Genomic DNA, 11,400 nt, shown 5'->3' on the forward strand with positions numbered 1-11,400 from the left:
AACATTTTGGGTTGATTTAATAGTCAAGAGTCATGAAAATATTCCTGTCAAGTGTTTATGGGAAAGATGTAAAAATACATTTTTCAATTTATTAATAATAATAATAATGACATACATTGTATGCATATTTGTTCAAGCTGAAAAAGCTCAAATGTGTTCAAATCAGACTAATAGCAAAAACTGAAGTTATCATTTAACAATCTGAGGCCCTAACAGTCCCAGATTGGGATTAAAAGCAATAAAAAAGCTAAAAAATAAGATTCATACAAAGCAGAAGATAAATCAAGTATTACATTTTCTACTCAAGTACAAATCTAACACATTTCCATGCTTTTTTCTAGTAAGCAGAATAAGGTGAACTTTCTAGTCAAGTGCAAATTATGTCAGTAACAAAAATATTTAAGCAAACAGTAGATATTTTAAATAATATAGGGCCAGATATACTCACAGCTTGCGTCAGCACCAACCATTACTTTGCATTAAATAACGATTGTCGGGATTTACTTAAGACTCGCAGTGGATAATTAGCGCTGTAAATGTTTGGCCTTTTTATTTTTCGACTGATCTCATGCATTTCTAGGATTTTCCCTTTCAGACACAAAATTTATGGAAGGAGATTATTTAAATTATTCACATAATGCAATTTACTAAGATTTACGCTTGCGAAATTACTGGTAGACTATGAGTGCCACTATTTAATGCCAAGAAAAGCATTTCTTAAATCATTATGCGCTAAAAATGTCTACGATTGTTGCTGCTAGGAGGAGGTATCGCAGAGATCAAAGAGCACAATATGGTAAAAGAAACACGACTTATTCCACACATATTAATTTATTTAAAATGCCAGAAAAACAATTAAGGGGTGGTATTATTGTAATAAGAACCCATATTGACATCACAAGGTGAGCCAGTGCTTGCAAAGAATGGTTTACAAAACTAAGTTACTGGGTTGATCTTTTTCACATTTTCTAGGTTAATAGAAGCACAGGGTACCCAATTATAGCACTTATATTGTGCTAAATGTCCCCTTTAATTTGTACCTTTTTAGTAAATTACCCGCAGATATTTCCACTCCCATCTGCACTTGTTTGGAATTGCGCTCTAAGGCCAATTTGACGCATTTAGTAATTCTGGCCCAAAGACTAAAATAAAAACCAAACAGGCATCACTATCTTATACTGGTGTGGCACTTACTGTATGTTAACAAAGGAAGGCCGCAAAACCAAGCCTCCTATGCAAAAGCAAAATGCACAAAGATATACACAAAATATACAAACCATTAGAATTATTACATTCTGATTTGTAATTTAAGAATATAAATATGAAATGTTAGCAACTTACTAGTAACATAAACCATGTATAATTACATTTGTGTGAAGCCTTTACTACTTTACATATATGCAAAAATTTCATTTTGCAGTAATCTGTACACATGTAAAATAAAAATATCCTGTGATCTTAAAGAGCACCTAATTTCCGTTTCATGATTTTACATTTCTTTTGGTGTGTTGGTGCATGTTAATGATATACAAAGTTACAAATCCCAAAGTTTTTGATGAGTTATCGTCTCCAACTGAAATATCTTCTCCACGCTTGCAAAGTTCATCAATTTGCATTTTCTGGATCAGATCTGAGCTCGTATTGATAAGGTAGTAAAGACGACATTATCTTCTGTTGGGAGCTGATCTTCCAAATATGCTAAGAAGGGTCACATTTCTGCCTGATGATTGAGGTATTCGGCCAATCACATCACGATGGATAGCTGGCCAATCAGAGTGCCTTTCAGAACGATGAGCTTTGTACCAAATCAATGCGTTTCAGAGAGCCAGTGCATAGATGAGGAACAATAATGCACGTGGAAAATAATGTGTTTTTAAACCATGAGAACACATTTGTTACTATAGATGTTGATGTTGTTGAGCATCTATCAAAGGCATCTCAACCATCCCTGCTTCATTTCCACTGACACCTGCTGAAACTGTCAGAAAACACAGGTAAAATAAAAGAGAGAAAGAGAGATTTATTAATGTATGCATCTTCCTAATAATCCAGGCTGTGAAAACTCAGCTAAAGTCATTTTTGTGATTTACTTTTGTCAACATGAACTCATCCTACACAATGTAAAGATCATTCTGTAAAATTATAATCTTGATATGTATAATAGTGATGGAGTAAGATCAATGTGAAATCAAACTTTTGATGCTCCTCATCATTAGATTATCACACTTTACCCTGAAATTTCACAGGCAGAGTCACATATTTTGATATTTAATATACAGTTTTTTTTAATACTATAAGTCGGGGCTTGACATTTTTTGCTTATCAGCCACAGTGGCTAGTGGTTTTGTAAATCCATCAGTGCTCGAGCTCTCATTAACCCCTATGTTGCGTTGGGCATTGCTTATTATTATTTCACGTGACCTTTAAGAAAACTACAATTTAAAAGTTATATTCACCCCAACCCAAAGTGGCTAGTGGGATTGGCTGTCAGCTGATATATATCTGCATTTGTCGGGTGTTAATGTCAAGCCCTTCATACAGTATCGACCTGTATCATTATTTTTCAGTTTAATTGTGATTTGTTACCTGACTGCTGCTTGTCCAGTCCTGACCCACAAGCATTGTCTGTTTAAACAAACATTTATTAGAAATTCTGCAATACACAAAAATGTAATAATGCTTGATATAAATACCGTTCTAACTAATAAAAGTCATTCATAGATTGACAGGTGTACAGAATCTCACCTGGGATCTGCTGGGTGGGATTGTTTTTAGTAGTTTTGGCTGTAAAACAATAATCACACACTTACATCAAACATTTAGAAAAGTTTTATGCACTTTTGTCATATCTTCACAATGCTTCCCACACATTTACTTCAATTGTTTTGTCGTCCAAGAGAAAATTGAACTCTTCTTTGGAAAACCCCAAAAAGACTAAGTGCTTTGGCATCTACAATGCTGGCACTATTTGTCAAAGCGAAAGTGGTTGGATTAGTTGATTAGTTGGATAATGTGAAATCAATATAAATATTCAGATGCCACCAGAGCAGATGGTCACACACACACGCACGCACGCACAGTTTTTCGGTCGACCACTAGTTAAAAACAAAAGGAAATAGAAACTCTACTACTTTCTCGGTTTCGGTTTAAGAGAAAATCGCAAAAAAAATATGCAGTGCTACATCACAACGATGGAAAGTGGCTATGGCCTGGTGCACCGCTGTGGATGGAGTCCACTTCTTTCCTGTTGCTAGGGTAAGAGCGGCACCTCACTATCGAGTCTTTGTAATGTACTCGGCTTGAATTCTATTCATGCTCAGGGAATGTTTTCTTGGAGTTTCTGCAGCAAACGACTAGTACATTGTTTTGTTGTTCTAATCCCAGTGGCGATATATTGCCATAGTGTTTACATGTGTGTTTGTTTGCATAAAAATGAATGCTAATGTAATTTTAACCGGTCGCAATTGCGGACAGTGACAGGAGAAAACAGCAATATTCAAGCTGAAATTTTGTGTTTTCTGGTGAATCCATACAGTTTGAAAGTATAAATATGACTGGAATTGGGTTTAAAGCTAACCCGCATCTCCGACGTGAGCGAGATGCAAGGAGAGGAAATTAAAGGACAAGTTGGGTATTTTACACTTAAAGCCCTGTTTTCAGATGGTTTATGATGAAATAGAACAGTTTTGACTGAGATTTGGACATATGATGCTGGCTCGAGAATTTTCGGGTGTTTGTTGTTTCACCTCCCACCTCTACAATGGGTTTATAGGTGCACAGGAACAATCCTTCCTAAAATGCATTAAACGTTCGTTTACAAAGACGTGAAACTCTCCGAGTGGTCAGGGGTGTTCACTGATATGCTCACACAAAAATCGCTGCAAAATACGCATTCCAACAGGTTTTATCGTAGTTTTTGCAAACTCCATTGACTTGTATTAGATGTGCTGTGAGGTACGATATTACTCCGCGCCGGGAACTTTGTTTGTATTCTTACAATTGGCAAAGGTGGATTATCGCCACCAACTGGGCTGGAGTGTCTATTATTCAAGCTCTAAGCCGAAGAATGTACACGTGTGAGGTGTTTGGAAAAATAGGTCCACAAGTTAACAACGAATGCTAAATCACCTGTTGGGAAGCATCTTTTGCAGCGATTTTTGTGTGAGCATATCAGTGAACACTCCTGACCACTGTTTATTTGTGTTTATTACACGGCTCTCTGGAATGCTTGATTCTGATTGGTCAGTTGAGACATTTGCAGGTTCGTTCTTTTCGAATAATAACCGCTCCAAAATAATAACGCATAGCCGGCACTACTTTTACGAGTAAGATCGCTCCGCGCCAATAAAGATTACTGTTTGTTTGGCGCCATCTTGTGACAAACACTGGACAACCACAACAAGACACAGACAGCTTACTGAGACTGAACTTGACAAAATAGAGCATGACAGCTACGAAGCCAACACACAAAAAAATACAGAATGGGCATTAAAACTTCTCAAAGACTGGCTAAAAGAGAAAAAAATGGAGACAGACAAGTATGAAGCAGAGGATCTTAATAAGGTATTACGATCATTTTATGCATCTGTGCAAAGTTTCGCGGAAGGATAAAAATGTTAATTTAAAACAAATATGCCAATAAAATGTTTCAAATTCATATTCATGTCCAGTTTTTTTCTTATGTGACAAGTAGCCGTGTAATAAGCGGGATAATGTAGAGTCAGCCGGTAGTTATCGGGAAATAAGCCCCTTCAGTGTGATACAAGACCCTCCGCTTCGCGTCGGGTCCTGATCACACTGTCGGGGCTTATTTCCCGATAACTACCGGCTGCCTCTACATTATCCCTTACTTAATGTTTTTCCTTTGTACAAAGTCAGCAAGTGTTTAAAAGAAACAAACAGTTAAAATGACTATGAAAACAAAAATGCTTTTTAAACTACATTAGTCAATAAATATATTTCATTAGCTTATTCTTCATCTGCTGAAGATTAAACTTACCTATTTGTTTCTTTAGTTCAGAGATCTTGCGGCGATGCAAAATGACACCAGCAGCAATCACAGCAGCAAAAACCAGAAGAAGGAAAACACATAATCCTACTATAACACCTAAAGCCACACATGAACCTAAAAGAGAGATGCTCAAGATGACACATTTTTATGTTATATTATAGTTTTTGCCAAAAAAAGTTTGCATCCTCTTAGATGGTTTTGCAAGGAAAGACAGATTCAAATGTTAAATGACAGATAAAATGATTCAAGAGACATTTGTAAAAATAATACATTTCAATGACTAACTTATAACCTTTTCATTGCCATTAAAATTAAATTACTGTAACTAAACATAAGGCATGATCAGAGCATTATTATGAAAACATGTCAGATGCACTTTGAGGATTTGCATCTAAACTCTTCATGTGTTCTTTCTTATTATATAAGAATTATTATATTTTTTTTACACACAGCTCATATCATTTGTATTTCTGGGAGAATTAACTGTAATTTTGGGAAATTTTATATACTCACCGCTAACAGAAACACTGAATGTCTTGTCTATGATCTGTTTGTTGCTGCTGATCTTCAGTTTATAAACTCCAGCGTTTGAGTTTATGAATTTTGTGATGTTGAGATCTCCAGTTTGATCATTCATCTTTAGTCTGTCTCTGAATCTCTCATCATTACTATATGAGGTCTCATTGTTCTCCTTATCACATTTAGCTATGAAGACACTTTCATCTCCAAATCTCCACACTATGAACGCATCTCTCTGTATGTTAGTAAGATTAGTTTGTAGAGTAACAGGATCTCCCCCCATCACCGACACTGACTTCACTTCAGCTGTAGTAAGAACACGAGGAGATTCTAAAAAAAAACCAATAACACACAAACAGAGATTTTCTATATTTATACAATAATGGCAATAGTAATAATGATAAGCTACATGATAGCACTTGAGTGTCAAGTAAAAACATTTAAACAATACAAAGATTGCAAAAATAGAGTCAAAATAATTTTCTATTTTTGGAGCTCTGGTGTGCCAACATTTCTTGTTTTTTATCAGCATTACAAAATATAAAAAATATATACGAATAATAAAACATGAACAATTACTGTATATTCACCTTCAGAATAGGTTTTAATACAAAATGGGGTGGTTCCCAGACAGGGATTAGTTTAAGCCACGACTAGGCCTTAGATTAATTAGGAAATATAACTAGTTTTAACAAACATGCCTTACTTGAAACATGTAAAACATTACCTGTGTGCATTTTGAGGCAAAACAAAGGGTACTGATGTATTCAAAGATATGTCAGTGCAAATTGTTTTTAGTTTTCTCTAAACATTTTTTAGTTATCTCTTATATTTATTTTAGTTTAGGACTAGTCTAATCCCTGTCTGGGAAACCGACCCAAAGGGGAGGATTCACTAGTCCCAGACTAAAATGCACGTTTGATTTGCCTGAATTTATAAACACTTTGTACTAACATATCTTAACATATATCAATACCATTGTTTTGTGTCAAGATGCACAACAGTATTGTTTTTGTAAGGTACGTTTGTAAAAACTACTGTCCTAAAATAACTGAATCCTAGTCCTAGATTAATCTAAACCCTGACTAAGACACTGCACCCTAAGGGGCGGTTTCCCGGACAGGGATTAGACTAGTCCTAGACTTAAACATTTTTAAGAGCTCTCCAAACTGAAAACAACTTGCACTTACATATCTTAAAATACATCAGTGCCCTTTGTTTTACCTCAAAATGCACACAGGCAATGTTTTTAGTAAGGCATGTTTGTTAAAACTAGTTATATTTCCTAATTAAACTAAGGCCTAGTCCTGGATTAAGATAATCCTGGTCCGGGAAACCGCCCCTTAAGGTTTACAGAAAAAAGGCAACTGAGATCATAACTTTAGACATTACAGGGATCTCTATACTGACTGTAAAATCATGATAGGGTACCTGCTCATATATGTGAACTTGCTAAAGGCATGTACTATCAAAGGGTTAAACTCTACTATCTGTAATGTAAAGACAACTAACGCACCTAAAAACAATCAGGAGGCTTAGCAGAGGAGATCTTTAAAGTGAACATAAAGCATTGATGATAAGGGGATGTTTGTTCATAACACACATACAATGGTGTGAAAAAGTGTAGCCCCCCTTCCTGAGTTTTTTTTTTTAGTTTGTCACACTTTAAAAATAAAAAACAGGAAGGATGCCAACACTTTCACACAACTGTATCTAATATTTGATAAATGGACTTTGCATCTTTAACTAAGTTTTTTCATTTTACAAGCAAACTTCACAAAATCTTAATTATTCCAGAAAAGCTTCTCATACCTGTGACAGTAACATTAAATGTCTTGTATGATGTTCCAGTGTTAGTGTTGATCTCTGCTTCATAGACTCCAGTGTGTTTGATTCTGATGTTCTTGATGGTGAGATCTCCAGTTAAAGTGTCTGATATCTGCAGTCTGTCTTTAAATGTCTCATCAATAAAACCTATATATGTGACCTTATAGTCAATCATCTGAACTAGAAGAATAGCTTTGTCGTTGTCTCTAAATCTCCAATATATCTTGTCATGTCTCTGTATTTCAGTAATATCAGTGTGTAGAGCAACAGATTCACCCTCATACACTGACACTGGTGTCACTTCATCTCTATATCCAATCACACCTGCACACACAAACAGAGACAATCATTCAGAGATTAAATATATCAGACTGCTGGTAATGTCAAAGATCTAACTGAGAATATTGAGTCTAATAAACATGATCTGATTTGTTATGGTCTGAAAACAAACAGTCTTTCTGTCATATACTACAAAGGATGTGCTATGTATTTATTTAGCAATGATCAATCATAAGAGATTCATTATAATGAGACAGTTTCTGATCTGTCAATAACAGTTTACACTTTCATGCATTGTTACATAGAAAACAATAAAGATTATTTCTGCTTGTCTGGATATTGTGTTGTCAACATTTTCATTCACTTCACAACAAAATAAATCAAAACATAATGTTAAGGATAAAACGGTAACGATATATAATCATTTGATATTTTACCTAAATATTACAAGTCAGTATTTATGATGGGAAAGCCTACAAGCCATCACTTCAGGAAACTAATGTTACTGTACACATACTGTAATCAATCCTGAAGGAATGTGTTTATATATTGTATGTTATGGATCAATGTCCCCCTCCCAAATATTTCCGTTAGTGTAAAAATGTTAACTTAAGTTAAAAATCAAACACTTACCGCACACGAGTGATAAAACAATGAATGTGACAATGCCCTTCATACTGTTGTTCACTTCAATTACAACTATCAAGTTATAAGCATGGTTAACTTATACGTCTAAATCTTCTCGGTTTGTTGGTTAGCCGCACCCATACTGACCGACAGCGTCTTTTAGCACAAATCTGCTAACACTACTAACATATATGCTTGATATAAATCAAGTACTAGGCGAATAGGAAAAACGACTTAAGAAAATAAATGTCAGGTTTTCATAGATTCCGAAAATAGCAACGTGACTGTTTTGGTATTAGCTTCAGTTTCTGTCTTCTTCTTCTTCTTCTGATATTTTATGGCGATTGTGAAACCAACTTCTGGCGCACTACCGCCACCCACTGAACGGTGGGCGATTCTTTTATGAATCTTTTGTTTCGAATCAATTGGTTCGGAGCGTGTTACAAACTGGTCGAGTCACGTGATTTTAGCAAACGAGGCTTCATTACGTCATAACGGTTTCGAAAATACGATGGTTCACCACTAGGGGGAGTTGATTACATGACCAGTGTCTAACATGGTTATAGGTGAACTCGGGTCATTTTTATTATGCAAATTCATAAAACATTCATCCTTCTGACTAATAACACTACCACTTTTTGTCAACTTTTTGCTAATAGACAGATTTAATGACAAAAATGTGCATAATTAAAAGGGGAGTTATTTGTAATGATCTGTTTGCTCTAAATAAAACTAAAAACACATAATACACTTTTAATTATGACCTAATTAAGTTAAATGATTTTTAAAATATATTTTAATAAAAATCTTGCTATTATTTAGGTGTAAAATGTATGGACAGATCTTGCTGCTTTGTCACTATTTTGACCAGCAGATGTCGCAATCGTATATGGTGTTTCGAACGCTTCGAAAAACTGAATCAATTTGTGAAGCCATTGGTTCAATTGATTCGAAGCTTTGAAAAGCTTCGTTTCTCCCATCACTACTGAATGTGAGGGTGGAGAACAAATATAGAAGAAAAATATATGAATAATACAGTCTAGCCCTGTTTCTTTAAAAAAAAAAATAGTAATGGCCTCATTCTTTCTCCATTGCTATTAGCGTTTTTTCTTTTTCTTTTTTTGTTTAAAATGTCAGGAGCACATACCGCTGTTGTGCTTAATGTTTGGTTCATACAGTCTGGTGAATTAAAACACAAATACATTCTTATTAAATTCTAGCACTTAATCCTTAATATTTATATATTGCATTTAAATCATATAGGCAACAGGAACTTTACATAACAACTGCCCTGCTGAAAAAAACAACATACCAGCAAGACCAGCATATGTTGTGTTTTGGTGCTGGTATGCTGGTGACCACCAGCTAAACCAGCATAGACCAGCATAATTCCCAAACAAAAATACACACAGATAAATCCAACCCAAATTTTAATGTCATGATTATAACCATCCATTTGCATTAGTTTATATCCAGCTGCTTACTTTTATTCATGATTTAGCCGGCTAACCTGAATATTTTAAGCTTTTATTTTAAAAACCATCGGTCGATTAATCGGTTATCGGCAAGTATGGACCAACCTAGTTATCGGCAGAGATGGGCATAAATACATGGAAATGTATTTCAAATACAAATACAAAATACTGTGTTGAAAAATGTATTTAAATACAAATACAAAATACTGTGTGGAAAAATGTATTTAAATACAAATACAGTATTTTGTATTTTAAAAATACACAAAATACATGTGAAATTGGTGATTCAGTGCAAGTATCCCTATTATGCTGAAATCTATCTGGGTCTATTTCTGAATGCCAAAAAGCATTTAGATGTGTGCAACTGCTTAGAAACTTTCGTTTTATTTTACATACCTCATTGTTTGAGATATCTTTGTTATGACAACTTGACATAAACCAATACAACACAACTTGCTATAAATCATAAACAATAATTATCAAACTTAAGAAACTACCTAGCTTTGTGGGTTAACATTACATTAAACTGTGATTTAAATCATTAAGTGTTAATACTTTGTCAAAAATTTTAGTACTCGGTCAAATAAACATTATGAACTGAAGAATATTCATGATGCTGTTATAAAACCATTTAACAGAGTATTAACACTTAATGACAAATAATATTTGTACCACTGTAGTTGAGGTCAAGAAAAATATTCATGATGCTGTTATAAAACTATTTTACAGAGTATTAACACTTAATGACATTTTAATGACAAATTCAGTTTGTATCACTGGTAAAAAGTGGTCAGTTGTGTTGTCTTGGTTAATGTCAAGTTGTCATAACAAAGACATCTCAAACAATGTCATCTTTGCAATAAAAATGACATAATTGAACAAATGACACTTAATGACAGTAGTCATAAACGTCAATAAAATCTCTTTCATATTCATGACATGTGTCATGTCATGGTCATGAATGTGTCATGTCAGCCTTATGAACACCCATTCAAGTAAAGTGATGTTTTATAAAAACATAATAAAAACTTTTTCATGTATCGTCAAAATGACCCACAACCTAATCAGTTTTTATGTGAGGAAATCCACGTATTTACAAACTTCTCACGAGACGAGTGTTTGATAAATTATTCGGCAAACTACTTCCTCTCATCGCTGCTTTTTGATGGTTTTGAGAACAATTACTCAAGAGTTGCCCTCTGTCATTTCACAGAATTATACAACGGAGAGCACGTCAAGCATAAAAGCCTTGTAGGTTTACTGAGGAGCCTGCAGGTTCAGCAGGTTCACGCCGTAGAGTAGAGCCATTCGAATTGCAAAAGTGTAAACAAGACTTCAACTGCACAAAGCTAAAAAGAAATCAGCAACTGTGTGCTGATTCCACCACTTGCCGCGTCACGTGTGAAAGGGCCTTTAATGGAAAGCACCACCATTTTTCAATATTTTACTATGTTCTTACCTCAACTTAGATAAATGAATACATACCTATCTTTTTTCAATACATGCACTTCATCTTTGCACAGCGTGTCATGAATGTGTTAGCATTTAGCCTAGTCCCATTTATTCCTTAGGATCCAAACAGGGAAGAATTTAGAAGCCACCAAACACTTCCATGTTTTCCCTATTTAAAGACTGGTACACGAGTAGTTACACGTGTAAGTA

The 11,400-nt window shown here is 34.7% G+C and overlaps 1 protein-coding gene across 4 annotated transcripts; it reads right to left on the bottom strand.

Moving 5' to 3' along the window:
• LOC141362974 (uncharacterized) lies at window positions 1-8,673 on the bottom strand. Of its 4 annotated transcripts, none has more exons than XM_073865302.1 (7): window positions 8,270-8,673; window positions 7,343-7,681; window positions 5,525-5,860; window positions 5,000-5,125; window positions 2,746-2,784; window positions 2,587-2,625; window positions 1-1,969 (listed from the first exon to the last, which is right to left on the bottom strand). In XM_073865302.1, the coding sequence occupies exons 1-7, from the start codon at window positions 8,310-8,312 to the stop codon at window positions 1,899-1,901; spliced, it is 993 nt and encodes a 330-aa protein (XP_073721403.1). In that variant the 5' UTR covers window positions 8,313-8,673; the 3' UTR covers window positions 1-1,898. The 4 variants fall into 4 exon arrangements, with proteins under 4 accessions (XP_073721403.1, XP_073721402.1, XP_073721401.1 ...); XM_073865301.1 differs by having other exon boundaries at window positions 1-1,972; window positions 8,270-8,672; XM_073865300.1 differs by having other exon boundaries at window positions 1-1,978; window positions 8,270-8,670.
• Between the last annotated feature and the right edge of the window lie 2,727 nt (window positions 8,674-11,400).

This window comes from Misgurnus anguillicaudatus, unplaced genomic scaffold (assembly GCF_027580225.2).
Source record: "Misgurnus anguillicaudatus unplaced genomic scaffold, ASM2758022v2 HiC_scaffold_31, whole genome shotgun sequence".
Classification (NCBI taxonomy): domain Eukaryota; kingdom Metazoa; phylum Chordata; class Actinopteri; order Cypriniformes; family Cobitidae; genus Misgurnus; species Misgurnus anguillicaudatus.